Source organism: Ambystoma mexicanum, chromosome 9, assembly GCF_040938575.1.
Source record: "Ambystoma mexicanum isolate Mex_15411 chromosome 9, UKY_AmexF1_1, whole genome shotgun sequence".
In the NCBI taxonomy this organism is placed as follows: Eukaryota; Metazoa; Chordata; class Amphibia; order Caudata; family Ambystomatidae; genus Ambystoma; species Ambystoma mexicanum.
In genome coordinates this window covers 921,567,154-921,584,357 of record NC_090931.1, presented here as the reverse complement: position 1 = coordinate 921,584,357, position 17,204 = coordinate 921,567,154, and the positions used below count along the sequence as shown (strand labels likewise).

The 17,204-nt window shown below is 43.7% G+C and overlaps 1 protein-coding gene across 1 annotated transcript in view; it reads right to left on the bottom strand.

The window, feature by feature from the left end:
• TTN (titin) overlaps positions 1–17,204 on the bottom strand; it is a 364,996-nt gene that overhangs the window by 132,728 nt on the left and 215,064 nt on the right. The window contains exons 165-180 of the mRNA XM_069616101.1: positions 15,886–17,193; positions 14,014–14,064; positions 12,972–13,364; positions 10,008–10,283; positions 8,124–8,399; positions 7,871–8,010; positions 6,713–6,839; positions 6,353–6,616; positions 4,740–5,006; positions 3,714–3,977; positions 3,480–3,619; positions 3,259–3,385; positions 1,440–1,706; positions 1,066–1,332; positions 332–598; positions 100–239 (exon numbers count right to left, since the gene is read on the bottom strand). Of these exons, the coding sequence (XP_069472202.1) occupies positions 100–239; positions 332–598; positions 1,066–1,332; positions 1,440–1,706; positions 3,259–3,385; positions 3,480–3,619; positions 3,714–3,977; positions 4,740–5,006; positions 6,353–6,616; positions 6,713–6,839; positions 7,871–8,010; positions 8,124–8,399; positions 10,008–10,283; positions 12,972–13,364; positions 14,014–14,064; positions 15,886–17,193 (4,574 nt within the window). The remainder of the gene's footprint in view (positions 1–99; positions 240–331; positions 599–1,065; positions 1,333–1,439; positions 1,707–3,258; positions 3,386–3,479; positions 3,620–3,713; positions 3,978–4,739; positions 5,007–6,352; positions 6,617–6,712; positions 6,840–7,870; positions 8,011–8,123; positions 8,400–10,007; positions 10,284–12,971; positions 13,365–14,013; positions 14,065–15,885; positions 17,194–17,204) is intronic.

The following is a 17,204-nucleotide window of genomic DNA, read 5'->3' as shown; positions in this document are numbered from 1 at the left end:
ACAACAGTGTCTCCTCCCTTGTGACACCTCCAACCCATGCTGTCCCCGTCTGCCATGACTAGCTTTGTCGATGGAGGATGTCTTGTCACTGACACTTACCGGCGAGGAGTGTAAGGCTTCTCCTTGCAGCTTCCACGTAGCATGAACATCCTCTTCTGAGATTTCAGTATCAAAGCGGGCGGTCTCGGTTTCCGTCACCTCCACACTGTACAGGGGGCGCACCACCTTGATGTCCCTCTCTGAAAGACAAGAAGCAGTGGTATCAGCACTAAGTCCCACAGGCGGGGGCCAGGGGGAGAGCTCCACAGTGTGGAACCTTCTGTCTTCATACCTTCAATGTTCAGCTTGGCAGCGCACTTGTCTGTACCGCAGTCGCACGTGTACTCCCCGATGTCCTTTTTCAGGGCTTTCTTGATGACCAGCATACGCTTTTTGCCGTCAGTCTTAATGATGACATTCTTGGATGGAATAATTTCCTGTCCGTCTTTGAACCATTTCACCGGCGCCTTGGCTTTACTGATTTCACATTGCAAGAGGACTTCATCTTTTTCCACAGCAGTGTAATCCTGGAGCTTGCTGGTGAAGTATGGATCGCCCTCTAGATGAAAGAAGTGACCAGGAAAGTCATATATTTTGCATATTTTAATAAACACCCATGTTGTCAAAACGATTGCATATAGAACATAGTGTGGATTAACACTGATGACCGAACAAGTTACAGGAACCTGAGGTCAAGCATTTCCGTGTGCACAGCTTCATGGTATGGTGACGAAAAGAGGCAGACTAAAGCTAAGGTCCCAACACTGGACCCAGGAGATCTAAATGATATTCCTGGCTTCTGGATTGTTTGGTTCAGGAACATCACATTACCTACCTGTGCCACAGTCCCATTATATGCGAATATTGGCAGCATTTAAGAGAAACATCATTTTAGTATGTAGCCCTCTATGAAAAAAGTTGGGGGCCCATCAACCCATGGAAATGTACACATTGATCTTTACTCCTGCTGGCAAGAGAGTAGGGCATGTGTATTCCAAAATATGTAGTGCACAGAGGGGCACTTACCGAGGACTGTCAGCTTAGCCTCAGATGTCTTGCCCATGGCTTCCACTTTGATCAGAGAGGTGTCATCTATGGTCACGTCCTTAAATGTGATGCTGTGAACCTTTCCTTCATCCTGCATGGACACCAGCTTGCTGGGATGCAGTCTCTGGTCATTTTTAAACCAGCTGACCTGGATGTTGTCATGAGACAGCTCAATAGTGAACACTGCAGATTCCTGTTCTTTCACTGTCACATCCTTCAGCGGGGTGATGAATTCTAGGCGAATGCCTGAAGGGGAAGCATTAATATTAGGTTCATGTATTCGCGCAGTACCGGCGGATAGACACATGACACACAAACATTTTGATGATGGCTGAATCTTTGGTTATACATACCCTCAATAATCAGCTTTCCACTGGTTCTCTTATCTTCAGCCTCAAACATGTACTTGGATTCATCTTCAAAGGCGACTGACTTGATCACCAATGTGTGCCTGGTGTCTTCTGCCAGAATCTCGAATTTGTCATCACTCTTGATTTCCTGCGTTCCTTTCAACCAACGAGACGTTTTGGGTAGCCTGGACACTTCGCATTCGAACCTAGCCTCATCCTTCTCATACACCTTAACGTCGCCGAGAGGAGTGATGAAGATGAGTGGCAACTCTGAAACAGAAGTAATCACAAAAGTGAGCTCAACTGAGCAGTCCTCTTGATTTCTAATTCCTATGGTATCACAAGAGGTTTCCCACATTTACTAATATAGCGGACCTGACCTTGCAAGGCAGTTATCATGGAACAATCCCCTTTCTCTTCACAGCAGTGAAGAATGATAAGCTTTCACTTTCCCTAGGATTGCTAAGAGTTCCATAAAGTGCATTCACCCCAGGTCGCCCTGTGCTAAAAATGTGTACACTGATTATAGAGCCATATATTCAAACATTGATTAATGCTTACTTTGGGTAAGGATCAGGCCCTAATGTTCTCAAGGTGGCTACTCGTACATTGCAACTCAAAAATCAACATTAAATCATATGCTAGTAGACAATGAAGACCTTTTCTGGAGTCCGCACATTGAAGTTCACATGGACAGCTTTACTAAATGTCTGGGAAGAACCCCTCCAATTCACTCATGAAACCGATAATACCATCTTGTCTTTCCTCAAACCTTTGGTGGCGTCTTACGCTTGTTCACAAACATAAGGTAGTTATGCACCCCTGTGCTGGAAACGTCTTAGTTATATATTCTGGTTGCACTAAGAAACCAATGCAAAGTTTTAGAAGACTGTGAAGGGGAGAGTAAACTGCTGGTGTAAAGGGGGCGCCAAAGGGACCAAAGTCAGCAGATCTTTAGGTAACACTCCTCTCATTCACCTCACAAACCCAAAAGAGCCCTATTGCCAGGGGTGTTGCTAGGTCTGGAAAAGATCTGGGGCTACGCTAATGTCGGGACAGTCGGGACTTGGGGCTAGCTGCTCTTTTGGTTGTAGACCCTGAGCTTTTATCCGGGGCTACAACCAAGAGACTCAGGACTATAGCCCCCCCCAGGCGTCCCACTAGCGACGCCTCTGCCTATGGCCATTCATGCAGCATCACAGGAATCATCTGCAGTGCAAAGCTTGTGAAAACATGTAACATCTATGCTAGACCCTCAAAAAGATACTAACTTCCAGAACAGATTGGAGCCGAAAACTGTTAAAGATTGGAGCTGGAAATTGGTAAAGTGTATCCCAATGACCAGTTTCACTAAAGTACTATAATAAGCTATAGCGTAAGCTTTGCTTTTAGTCCGTCCCACTCAAATGATTCGGAACCTTGCCCGTGAGACTGGTGACACAACCGACATGGCGGCAAATCACCATCCTCGTGTAGCTCGCAAATCCTTCCATTAGATTGCAACTCCACCTCACACTCCCATAATCGTGTTTTCTATGATGATAGCGTGTCTCTCAGGCTTATAGCCATCCATTCTGAATGAGAAAGTCAAATTTGACATTCCAAAGTGAGAACTGCCCTCCTCCTTCCGCAAGATAGCAAGTCTTGCATAAGCACACCTCTCATTCGGTCAGAAACATCCCTTATCCTTTTGGAGGCCTTGTGTTAAAAAATGCACCTCTGCCTCTAATTAGGCTTTGGGTCAATTACGTATAATGCAGAAACTGTTAAAACTGCACCCGTTATATATTTATTGAGTAAGTTATTGAAAAAACATACACACCTTTAACTTTGAGATTAGCAGCACTTTTGGCATTTGCCGCCTGGAAGGACACCTCCCCAGTCATATTCAGTTTGGTGTTATACAGAATAAGGACGTGTTTCTTGCCATCCTCTATCATTTCGCAGTCCTATGTTTTGGGAGTAATACAAACATGTTATGATCAGATGATCACGAAAATAAATTATATTAAAGCTTTGACCTAGTGAAAGAAATGAACTTACAGGGGAAGGTGTCAGCATTTCTCCTTTTAGCTTCCACTGTGCATGGACATCCGGTTCTGAGATCTCCACTTCAAAGCGTGCCGTTTCACCTTCAAATACCTCCACGCCATACAGGGGGCGCTCCACCTTAATAATGCGAGCTGAAAACACAAAATGCATGGTCATTCGCTTGTCTGATCTAAAATGGTCTCCAAATGCGCAGGTGAGCTTGAAGGGGGAAAATGGTGAACATACCTTCAATGTTCACATTAGCCTTCGTCTTGTCGGTTCCACAGTCACATTCATAATCACCCTTATCTTTATTCTCAACCTTCTTGATTTTCAAAATCCGCCGTTTGCCGTCGGTCTTCATGGAGACGATCTTCGAAGCTTTAAGCTCCTGTCCGCCCTTGAACCATTTCACGGGCACATCTTTGCTGAGTTCGCATTCCAGGGTCACATCATCTTTCTCAACAGCAGTGTAGTCTTGTAACTTGACAGTGAAGTAGGGGTCGGCCTCTGCAAAAGGTCCAGATTGCACATTATTAGTCTTATTTATGCAACTATTTTGCGGTGTTGTTGAGCGTGAACAAGGTCCTAATGCCTGCCACTCATAGGGAGGACTAAGAAATGGGTACGGGAGGCAGGTAAGGATTTATAAATGTTTGCAAAAGATAATTTTTACCCGCTGAGTCTCCTCGCTTGGACCAAGACGTATATCCCACCCAACAATGTTGGCTTTTCAAACTAAGTCCTCTTTCCGTCTCTCATAAATAGGCACAATGCGGTAGTCACTGGCCTCTCTGTGTCCATCAAGGCCCCCTTAAGGCTATACTTTGGGAATGCTCCATTTTCTTAATTGTTCCTGATGGATTAAATGTTTTTGATGGAAGCACTATGTGATATCTCTAACAAGTAAAAATGCTAAGGTAAAGGTGCTGGACAATAAGCACTGCATGTGGCAGCCTGTAAACGATGAATAACTCCAGATGATGTTTATAGGTTAAAAGACATTCAGTGGTGCTTCGGGGTTCCTATCTCTCCGCTCTTATGTGGGCACAGCGCAGCGTAGGCAGCTATGAACATAATAGGTTAAGACTGTTCCAGAGAGATAATCACCAAACATCAGCCCAGCTACCAAGGTGCTTTGGCAAATATGTGTATGGTGCCACTGAAATGAAACAAAGAAAAACCTTCAAGGACGTTTCTAGAGTCACATCTCAGAGCTCCTGAGCAACATGTATAATGCAATGTCACGTGAGAGTCAGCATAGCACATTACCTAGGACTTTCAGGTTTGCTGCGGTGTTTAGGCCCTTGACCTCTGCTTTTATTTGGGAGATGTCATCGAGGGTTACTTCTCTGATTTCCAGCTTGTGTGTTTTGCCTTCTTCGGAAATGAGAACGGTTCTGCTCGTGTGGAGCTTCTTATCATTCCGGAACCAGGTCACTGGCATGTTGTCGTGAGAAAGTTCAAATTCAAAATGAGCAGTTTCCCCTTCTTTCACCGTCTGGTCCTTAAGCGGGCTGATGAACTTCAGTCGTATGCCTGTGGTAGGAGAGACAGATTAATACCATGGCAACGAGTGTCCTCCAAGGGAGGCTTCAACAAGGTGGACGATTGAGCAGTATTCGGTACATCGCGGTGTGTATTCCTTGTGAGCCTACACGCTCGCTGTCAATGGGAGCGTAGCCGGTCAGAAGTCATATGCCGCTACACTAATAAGTGGCATTGGCAGACAATGGGGGGCCTATGCACTAATGACACATTGAAGCACAGAGTAATGTTGGACCTCTCTACGCCTCATCACAAAAACAAAGTATTTGGCCTTCCAGTTCTCTGCATCTAAACTCCATTAGTGCCCCCCTAAATCATACATGCGGCTTGCATTGTATTTGTATTTGCCTGCGCTTTGTTGCCCTCAAGGAATGAAAATAAGGTGCATGTTCAAAGACCATCAAAATGTACATGCATGTTAGGCCTGCTATGCATATTTTTAATACAGCTGTTGAAGATGCCATGTTTCGAGACTGTAGTGCGCATGTGTGAGTACATAAAGGTATATTATATATATATATATATTTATGCTTCTTTATACCATGGACTAACACTGCATTCTCATGTGTGGTGCAATTTCAATGTGAAACAAGGTGTGCTTTTAAAGCAGGGCACCTACATTTGACAAATAATCTAAGAATAGTGCAACTGAAAACTGCATTCTCAAACACCCCTCGCTGGTGCCGCTATCCCTCTTGAAAAGGGCTGAGCTCATTTATCCCTTTCATTCTTTTGTCAAATATCACAGGGCACGACCCACAGAAACCGTAGATCAGTGGATCAAGCCTAAACTAATGTGATAATATATTGCAATTGAAAAGCACTGACCCCAGATGGGAGCGGGAAGATGTGGGGTACTGCATATTCACTTCACCAGCACTCCCTACCCCCCCTCTCATCAGAGTGAAACTATCCAGGGCTAGACAATGGTAGGCTTCAAGTAAAAGAGAAATTCAAACTCCCCGAACACGGCATGGAAATGTGTGGAACATTTTGGGGTGGCCAGAATTCCTTAGAATTAAGTAGACACATACACCATTCTATCATCTAGAAAATCTTTGCTAATGCCCAAATGCTTGTTGGAGAGTATTCGGGCAAATAATATTTGCTGCAGTGAAATTTGCAGAGGATCCATATCCAGTCTTGTATCTATCATCCAATATATCTGGGTTTTCTACATTGTGTATCTCCATATCTTCTGCCAGACGATCAATTTCATGCATGAGGGGTTTTTGAATGTGGGGTGAGAGATTGGTGAGTTAAGTGAGGGCCAAGGATATTATGAACAAACCACATGCATTGTGCCTGGATCTCCAGTCACCCATCTCGGTACTTGCCTTCCACGGTAAGCTTTGCAGTGGTCTTTTTGCCGTCCACCTCTGCTGTGTATTCTCCTTCATCATCAAAGGCAGAGTCATTGATCACCAGAATGTGCTTCTTCCCATCTGCAATGATGTCAAACTTATCCCCGGCCTTGATGATATCTGGGCCTTTCGACCAGATAACATTGGCCTCCCGCGTAAGGGCGCACTCAAACCTGGCCTGGCGCTTTTCGGGAACAGTGACATCTTTCAGAGGGACAGCAAATTCCAGCTCAATTTCTGGAAACAAAGTGCAAGAGTGTGCGCGTTAGTGAGGCGTGGGTGGTGCATGGGGGGATTGTGCGTGGCATTAAAGGGTTTGCAAGCAAGGCCTACCTTTCACTGTCAGGATTGCAGCTGTGAGTGCATTGAGAGCCTGGTAAAGAATTTCACCCGCCTGGTCCAGTTTGACTTTGTGCAAGGTCAAATAACGTTTTCCTCCTTCAGCCTTAATTTCACAAGTCTGAAATAGAAATGATTGACATTTCAATCAAACACTATGCACATCATTTCAGGAGCGGCTCTGTAGGTAAAAATAAGGAGAAATTTAGCAAGGTAAATGCACCTCATCCTGAACCCCTGGAATGGCCCTGTTACCTGGAATATGAACTCGGGATTCCTGTACCTGTCGAGCGTAGTTTCACAGAGACCGGAGGACAGGTAGAGGAGTCCAGGGTTGGGGAAGGGTTGCACTGGTGTATACATTTGCATTGTGGTTGGCAGTGTTGTTAGGGGCAAGGATCCTAGGGGTCTTTTCAGATCCATCAGGAGAGAGTGCATTAGAGGAGAGAGTGCTAATGTTCCAACTGAGCGATACGCGATTCAATAGTTTCACCTCTCTCGCTCTCTGTTAAATCTTACATCTTTAGTTTCTGGTCAGAATAAGAGTTTTAGAGCAATCTGACGTGTCACACGTAATTGAATAAAATGTTCAGCGACTATTCATTGTCTATTCCTGCTACGAAGACATGCCATACTATTGAAAACCCCAAGGAAATGTGTTGTTCCCATCCATGATGAATTGCATGTTGGAATTCATAATATATGTTGCAGGGGAAAAACAAAAAACATATTTCACACCAAAAAACAGACAGAAATGGTGGCGTAATGATTAAGCATCTGCCGTGCATGAATATAACGAGATCGTGCACTGTGTCTCATATCTGCAATGCTGGAGTGAGGCCTAGGGGACCACTCCGGTGGTGATAGTGCGCGTACAAATATCCTTTAGCATTAGCATAGGTTAGATACACCAATCATTATGTCTATTTAGCAATTAAAATAGGGTGTGGGGTACTGTAGGGCATCATATATATGGCTAGATTGATAGATAGATAGATAGATAGATAGATAGATAGATAGATTCCAAAAAGCAGGAGGCAATCAGTGAAGGGCAAAATGCACATCACTGAAGTAGCAAAAGCACATGTTCTCCAACTCTACCCACTAAAATGCTGCTTCATTTAATGCTATAGGTAAGGAAGTGATGCTTACAGGTGATGGCCTGAGTGTCTCCCCCTTCAGTCTCCATTCGCCAGGAATATCCTCTTCAGAGATTTCTGTATCGAAAGAGGCACTTTCTTTCTCATAAATGACAACATCTTGGAGGGGTTTCAGAAGTTCAACCTCTCTTTCTAAAATGTCGAAAAGAAACACATCATTTTACAACGTGATAATAGCCCCTGAAGTTCACCAGTAGCTTCAGTGAAGAATTGCCGGACATAGTGTCGCATGCGTGCGCCCGTACCTCCAAGGGTAAGCTTTGCGGTCACTCTTTTGCCTTCCACTTCCACCGAGTATTCTCCCACATCTTCTGGGCTGGCGTTCTTGATGATGAGGAAGAGCTTATTGCCATCCCTCTGGAGCTCAGTCTTGTCTGTTGCCTCTAGTGGGATCTCCTCGTCGCCCTTGAACCACTTCACATTTGGCGTGTCCTTTACCAGGTCGCAGGAGAAAGTGGCTACGGACTTGGGCTTCACATGTTGGTCCCTCAGTGGCTTCACCAGCCAGTCGCGAATAACCTCTGCAGTACAAAAGAGAGGAAACAATTTAGATGATGTAAATGGCATACTGCACACTATTTACTTAGTATACACTGCTTGTGGGCCTCAGAATATCTAAATTGGGGCAATGTGTTCAATCATCGCATGTCAGTCTTGGGAGGACAGCTCAGTGGCAACGTTCTCTCCCTGGAAGCAAGATGACACAGAGCACCACAGGTTCGATCCCGGGTCCGCGCTTAGAAACCTCTGGGTTTTAAGCGCGTTATAAATAACCTATCATATCACATCATGTCCTTTGTGGCTGCTTTCCATCACTTAAACAGGCAGATTATCTGGTCTGCCTTTTAATCGCTTGGCATTTCGTCATCGCCATTTAAGACCTTTTTGTTCCATTCAAAAACCAAAATGAGTGTTACTATTTCCGTTATACTCCTTGGACTTGATGCAGTTAACACGGTCACTGTCAAATTCATGGATGACACCCTGTTGTTGGACTTCCCTCTCACCACCTACACTAATATAGTTGATTTCAACTTGTAACACTTTCTTTATATGCTTTTTGTGTGCCCCTATAATAATCATTACAAAGAACTAAAAGAGTAACAATGTATTTGCTTGCCACACGTTTCAAAATACAGTATGAAAGGGAAACATTTTAAATATATTTGGAGCAATTTTTTAAATTGTATTTTTTTTAATGTATTTAACTTTTAACTGTTAGGTGTGAACGTTATGTCTATATATATATATATTTAATGTATTATGCTCTATTTACATTTGATATTATGGGAAATGTATTTTGTGTTTTCCCTTTTTTAGCTAATTTGCGCATTGTTGCACAGAATTCAAATGCCTTAAAAAGTTAATCCTTTAGCAAGAGAAAGTAAAATATGATTTAAAAATATGTGGGGCGGCGTTCTATCGGTCTTATATGAGCAAAACCCAACATTACGCTGAATCATTTAATTGCTCATTTGACTTTTTGTTTCTGATGTAGCAGTTGCTCCAGGCAACTTTTTTGTGATTAAGCTTAGGCGGTTTCGTGTGAACATTGAGGGTCATCTTGTACAGGGTTGCATAAAAGATTGCCCTTGCTGAAGGTTTTCTCAGTTGGATGAGCAAACATTTGAAAATACATTGACATTGCGTATTCTGTGATTAGGGCTTACATTCACAGACCGTGTTGGTAGGTTTCACTGAAGAGTACACTACTTTTGGTCATTTGCCATTGTCAGAAATCTTGATTTGGAAATGACCGCTACATCACTCATTGTGGTTTTTTTCTCGACAAAGGCTAGTAAACATGCAAAGTTTATACTTCAAAAACAATGTGAAAACACGTGTGTATCAACCAAGTGTTATCTGTTCCAGGATCTCAGCGATTAAATCAAAAGATCCTAACTGTGAGTACTATCCCAGATCATACACGTGCAACCTAGACATCACGGGACCGGTGCACACCATGCACTGTCCCGCCACCCTAGTGGTAAACATTGCTAAACACAGAGTAATATAACATAAGTCAAAAAGTGCAATTTGCAAATGTACATGCATTGTGCTGGGCTGTACCGATAACTTGTGGAGCATAGCCCAGGTTTAATCACACAGACAGGCCAGAAAGGACTTACCGACTACTTTCACATTGGATTCACACTTGAGCTCTGTGTTTTCCACAGTGCAGGTGTACACGCCGGAGTCAGAGTCGTCAGCGTCCATGATGGTGACCGCGTGCTGCAAGCCAATGATGTTGATGGCGCATTTTCCCGGCTTCTCCAGGAGAATCTTGCCGTCTTTTCTCCACACCACACCTCTCTCTTTGTTGAGTTCACAGCTTAAGTACATGGGCTGGGTTTTGACGACAGAGACTTGCTCCTCAAGGCTTTTCACAAAGCGCACTGGAAGCTCTGTTGGGGAAGAAGTATGCGGTTTTAGCACAGGGTAGAAATAGCCGTCGGCACGGCGCTGTGTTTATTGTAAAACAGAGAGTATATTCCTTATTTCCCTCACTGAACTCCAGGCCTTTTTTTTAACTTTATTTATGGCTGACAAGTGCATTACAGTTAAAAACAAGGCACACACATACATACGGCACCAGCCTTATCCTTCGCAATACCCTAGTTACATCAGTACAGTCTACAGAGCAGAGTGACTCGCCAGAGGATTCTTGGGTGGCCTTAAGATATCTCCTCAAGGGGGCCCATATGTCCTTTGGTCTGCAAGTGACCGTGACACCCCTGACGTAAGTCTCTTCATTTTCCTGTACATACATTAAATCTTTTAGCCATGCCTGCCGGGTAGGGGCAGTTTTTGCTTTCCAGGCTCTGAGTATATTCCTTTTGGCCACTGCTCCTGCTATTGAATTGGTTACTTGAAAAGCTCAAAGCTTGGTTGAGCACTTCTTGCAATCTGCCTCTCGCGACAGCAAGATTCATGAATTACCACTGGCGCTACATTCACCTGTCCCTCTGCATGTGACATTAGGACTCTAGATCCGGCTGTGTCTGTTATAACTTTCTCCCAGTAAAACTCAGCTTAACCCATTTACATTGTTGGTTGCCTTGTCTTCACCCAGGCATCTGTTTTGGCCTTTGAATGTTTCTACACCTACCTCCACCTAAACTAGCAACTGCTTGCTTTAGTGTTGCTTCAAATCACGATAGCCTTTCTGTTTCTCTTACATAGCCGAGGCAAACCAGGATCACCCTGGGTCCTGCTCTGTCTAGTTTGGAGAGGTTTGTCTGATGTGCTGAAGGATGGATTATGAGCAATCGATTACGGACCATTTTGATTTATCAGCCCCTACAATGTAATAAACTTGTGCCAACCTATAGCTCTTGAAGGCTCTCTTGTCATTTCCAGTTTAAGCCCCAACCCTCCCACTGAAAGCTGAGCTAGGAGCTAAGGGAGTGGAAAATAAGGTTTCCTAAAAACACCTTCTTCTTTGGATTCACCGCTCGGGCAGGCCAGTGGCGGGCCCATGTCGTGTCCAGCTACGGGAACATCATACAATGCGGCCAAGTAAGCAGATCCCCTGGTTGAGGCACATTTGTATCTGACTTGTCCATTTAGGTCGGCGGCCTTTGTGTAATAAACCAGAATGTCTAGTGGCCACAGACAAAAGATAAGGTAGCAGTAGGCTCCTAGAGTTTGACAGAAGACACAAACCTGGAAATAGTCATTCTAAGAAGGTTATCATTGAGCTACTTGAGAGATATCTCGAGCACATTTATCTCGATACATTGAAAACCTTGTTTCTAGAATTCCAATGCCAGACCCTTCTGGTCTTGGCAGTAGAGGGGGTGTGGATACAATTAGTTATATGTTGGAACTGTCACCTTGGCCATAAAGAGAATATTATACATGTTGTTTTTAGGATCTCATTACAAAAGGCGGAGACAAGGATGATTGAAGCCGATGCTCAGAGATTATGGCATCAGAGATGTACAAGTTTCTCACAAATATTTTCGAAAGACTACAAGCCCTACAGCTATGTTCACAGGTATATATATAGAGAGCCTGGTGTCGTAAAGCTAAGTTAGCATCAAATATTGGTCAATCTATAGTCTTTTCCCTCAAGACCTAGAGACAGAATAACGTTTGTGGCTATTTTGCCATTATGATAGTTTTCTCTTTTTTCCTCAATTAACAAGTCATTTTTTCCGGTAATAGCACAGCGATTTTAACTATTAATTACTTTATTCAGATGTAAGTTTTACACACCACTAATGTAAATCATATTATTTTTGTGGCCTTAACTAGTGAATTGTATACAAATGTTAATCGATTGTTCTGAACCGTTAATTTTAATGTTTCACATGAAATGTTTGGTAAACTTGTTTGTATACCAATAAAGAGACTATTCGCACTACTATAGTGTTATGGGTGTTACAAGCCAGTTAATGAAAATCAGGGGTTCTATGTAATATTTTCGAATATTGAAGGTCGTATGCAAAAGAATTCCGTTTTTTCAGCCGATTTGCTGCAGCCCTCAATATTCCAAAACATCACGATTTTGGGGGGTTTTACCCGCAATTCAACATCTTATTGTCGATCCCCCTGCCCGCCCCTATCCCACGCTGGCGGGAATGTCCGTTAAATCAGGCGGTTTCACCCCCAAACCTCCATCACTCAGCGGCCCCTCCATTTCCCTGGCATTCCAGTCCTCTTCACCCCCCACCCTGACCATATACAAGCACACACACTTGCTCCCCCTACCTGGCACCCACGCCGACTTCAAAACACGGACACACATCTCCCCCAGGCCCCTCCCCAGCACCTGTACATTTCCCCACAGCACACACTCACTCTGGCACTTCCATCTTCTGTTGCTGCCCAGCCGTTCCTGTCAGCCCGTGCACGCACTTGTGCGCAGCCAGGGCGTGACAGGTCACCTTAGAAAGACCGCTCGGAGCAGTGGCAGAGCGGTCTTTCTAAAGCGACTTTTTTCTTTTCGTTAAAGTGAAAAGGGGATTTTTCACCTAGTACCAAATCAGGAGTATCATTCCTTTGTATATTTGACATCGATGCATGCATAGAGGAAACCACCTAGGTGGCAGTTAAATACCAGACATATAGAGAGTTCATTGAAATACCTTCAACAATAAGTTTGGCTGTAGATGTCTTCTCTTTGTTTCCCAGTTTTGCCACACAGGTGTATTCTCCGGTGTCGGAAAGCTGTACGTCAATAATGTGCAGCGCTCTGTCCTTGCCTTCAGAGATGAACCTGTGTTTTGGGCTTTCCCTTAAGTTGCTTCCGTCTTTCATCCAGGTGGTGATTGCAGTCGAAGGTGAGATGAGGCAATCAAATATTGCAGAGGATCCAATGGACTCAGCTTCCGCCAGGACAATATCCTTGATCTCCCTCACGAACTTCAAGGGCACGGCCTTCAACTGGTAGGAGAAGGCCGGCTCATCTGGAGGCTTGTCGCCACCACTGCCCGGTCTCATCTTCCTCTTATCATCTCCAGGTGATGGTGTCTTTTTGGCTAAAAATCAGGTGACAAAAATGGAAATACTGAGCGTTGATGCTGATTACTGATTGCATGCTTGCTATTTTCTTTCCATTAAAATGCATGCCGCTACAATTTGGTCACACACCAGACTACCAAATATCACCACTGAAAGTCTAAATGTTGTTTAAATAAATGGTGGGTAGTATTGTGTACAAAATGAATGTTCGAGTTATTTACAGAAGTAGCGGTAGGTATTACCGTGGATAGCAAAGTTAGTCCACGGATACCCCAGGGAACGCTCATAACACAGACACACACACACACACGTGCGCGCAGACACACACACAAGTTATTATTATGCTTTCTATTGCTGTTGTTTTACCTTATTAGTGCAGTTCTCCGATGGAAGACAACACTCTATGGGTATTTTGCATTTCGTTAGTATTCCATGCACTTTTTAAATTACTGTTCTAAAAAATAAGTTCATTGAGTGCGCATAATATAGGATTTTGAATAGAAAGTAAAGTCGTTATTGTAAACTCACTGTTGACCCTAAATGCCTTAAAGGTAAACACACACACGATGCCCTTGACAATAAAGCAACAAACATGACATTGCCAGTGTCGCATCGGAGCTTGCATGCTGTGAGGGGAGCCCTATGGGGCCATGTCTCATTCCTCACCTTTAATGGGACTTTTTCCTTTGCCAGGTTCTTCTTTTGGTGCTTTTGCATCTAAAGTCACATAGGGAAAATTAGACACACATATACACATCGCTGTATTCAATTGCACTCCATTTTGCTTGCCTCCCTGACCTCATGTCTTTGCCTTGTGCATGGCTCAGATATTCCCATGATAACTACTTTGATATTTGTTTTAGCATTGGAATCACAGGTATTTATCTTAACAGAAAATTATAATTAGGGATCTGTGTTTTTGAGCTTGCACATTTACCTTTCATGTCTCTGTTGAAGGTATGTATATTCTGTTTAAATTGAGAATTTCTTGTTAGAATTTAAGTATCCAAATGATATCATTGAAGGGGGTCCTTTTTAGGCGGTTGGTTGCAAGTGCGAATCAGTGGAGTCCTATGCAAAGCCTTGCACATAGCACAAACACCCCATGGGATCATTCTAGATCAGGGATTTAAAGCCTGGTAACCAGTAAAAGGTCCCAGGTTTTTGACAATGGATGACTTAAATGTGGCTCAGATTGGGGACAGGGTTATGGGGGAATACATGGGCTGTGGTGCAAAGAACAGGACGAGTCATACCAATGGGCAAAAGGAGGCTGTGCTAACACTCTAGAACCCATGGGTAAGGCCTCTTTTAGGGTGCAGTGTCCAGTTCTGACGACGGCTTCTCTACCAGGATAATTGCAGACTGTATAGATGCCGATGACGGGCTACCCAAATGAACCGAGGCCAAAACCAGATATCTTTTGCGAGATTTTTACGAATCTGAACATTTATATGCTGGAGAAAAGATTTAATGGGCTTAAGACTAGAAGGGTAGCCAAGTCATTAAACTCATCTTTTCGACAGACGTGACTGAGCCAAAAACAGTAAATAAATTGGAATAAATTGGAATGACCTGGCCCAGACATTGGGACATTAAGATGGCAAACAGGTTGGGTATTTGTTTAAAACCTAGGCTGGAATATTGCCGGCGTGGACAGCCTGGTGGTACATGCTTGCCATGAAGGCTTACCTTTGTCTAGTGAAGCACAGTGCTCTCATTCGAAAATATGTTACTCCCAAACCTGTACACCTTTGATATTTATTAATAAAGGATGTTAGCTAGAAGTGAACTTGATTACTTTAAAGCACTTAAGGCAAATGGTTACTGAAACATTGAATTTGCCAAAAATTGGAAGAATGCACATGTGTGTATGGCGCACCTACGAGTCTTGTAACTTTTTATGAAAGGCTAAATTCTTTGCTAAGTTGGAGGTAAGACAAAGCCTTGCAAGGCTGAAATCCCAGTTTACGAAATGTCCCTTCATTATCTAAATACCATTGTGACATCACACAGATCAATGAATAGCCTGTATATGTAATGAAAACACACACGAAGGTGAATATCCACAAGCAACATGGAACACAGAAGGACAGACAGGAAATGTAAAATGTTCACAGAAGAAGAGTCCCTTGAAGGAATGCCTCTTAGATGATTTGGTGGTACTTTACCGACAGATGACTGGTGAGTGATGGATAAGATATAGAACTGTTGTTCTAAAATGGGATGAAGGTGAAAGGTGATCGTGGCGAGACATGAAGTAGTGATTTGTACCACAAACACACAAATGAGCACAAACACATATAACATACACCTAAAGATTATTTGGATTTAAAGAGACCTAGCTGCATTGAGGTTGCAGCTCATGCAGCATTCACCAGATGAATGAATATATGGAGATGATGATGAAACAAGCGTTCTCCCAAAAAATGAACTTGAGGAAACGAATGAAGATGATTGTGAAATGGGAGATGATCTTGCAAAGCGTACTGGAAAATGTGTGCGCTCTGCATGGTGGTTCCCAAGCAGTCATCTCACCTCGCCTGCTGCTGGGCTTTATTGGAGTTTGCACTGGTCCTTCTTGAGGTTCCTCATACTCTTCCTCCTCCTCTTCCTCCTCTGAGACGTCTCTGCTGCGTTCGGCCAGCTTAGCCAGCTCTTGCTCCCAGTTCTCTTCCTCTTCTTGCTCTTCTGCCTCGGATCCCGTAGGCACTGTGGCAACCTTCTGAGAGCTTGGAACCTGAAGTCTCACTGGAGTCTTTTGTGGGGAGGGCTTTTTCTCTGGTGCTTTTTCGCTTGCCTGTTTTAGGATCGGGGTGCTGCTTCTGCTGATACGGCCTGGTCTCTTTTCCTCGGGCAGGCTTTCCACGCGTACATGAGTTTTCTTTTCCTCTGCTGTTACAGGGGGTTTCTGCGTGTCAGTGTCAGGTTTGATGACTTTCTTAAGAGCTGGTATTACTATTTGATCCTCCTTTAATCCTTTTGGTGAGGCTTTTCTAGACAGAGCGACCTTGTCTTTGTCCACAGGAGTCTTTTTAAGACTTACTTCTTTTAATACGGCAAGAGTATCTTTTCCATTTTCCTTTGGTTTCTCTGCAACCTTTTTCATCCCCTTTCCTACAGGTTTCTCGTCTTTCCCAGGAACATGTACTGGTTCCACTGAGATTTTTGCAGGAGTTTTAACCTGCACTAAAGGTTTTGGAATTTCTGCTTCTTTACCTTCCACGGGTGGTTGAGGTATTGGTAGGTCAAATCCTTTTTCAGTGATGCTGGTTGGAAGTCCATCCTTCTGCAAAGGAACAGGTGGTTCTTTAATCAGCACTTCATCCTTCTTCAGAATTGTCTTTCTAATTTCTATGGGTAATGTTGAGTCTTTTGGTGTGTCTTTCTTCACAAGGTAGGTCTTCTTTGCTTCTTGCTCTTCTCTTTTTTCCACCTTCTCTATTTGTAAAGCAGGACCCCTCTTATCCTTTTCTGGAGGGCTAGTGGTATCTTTCATTGGTGGCGGTTGTTCTATCTTTTCTCCTTTGGCTCTGCTATCCTGATCTCTTGCAATAGCAGGCTTCTCGGGTACCTTCACAAGCCGTTTAGAAATTGCTTTATCACGATCAACTTCCTTTGACTTTGTTCGTTGTGCAGGTGCCTCGATGGGTGTCTTCAGTTTGAGTTCCTCTTCTTGCAAATGCTTTTTACTACGTAGAGGAACAATACCGTCCTCACCATCGGCCAGTTTTTCAGGCGCAGAGGGTATTTTCTTGAGCAGAGGTGTTTCTGCCTTGATTTCTTCTGTGGGTGGCAGTTTGCCTTTCTGCTTCAGTATTGTTGGAGCATCAGGCTTTTCTACAACTTTGAAGATT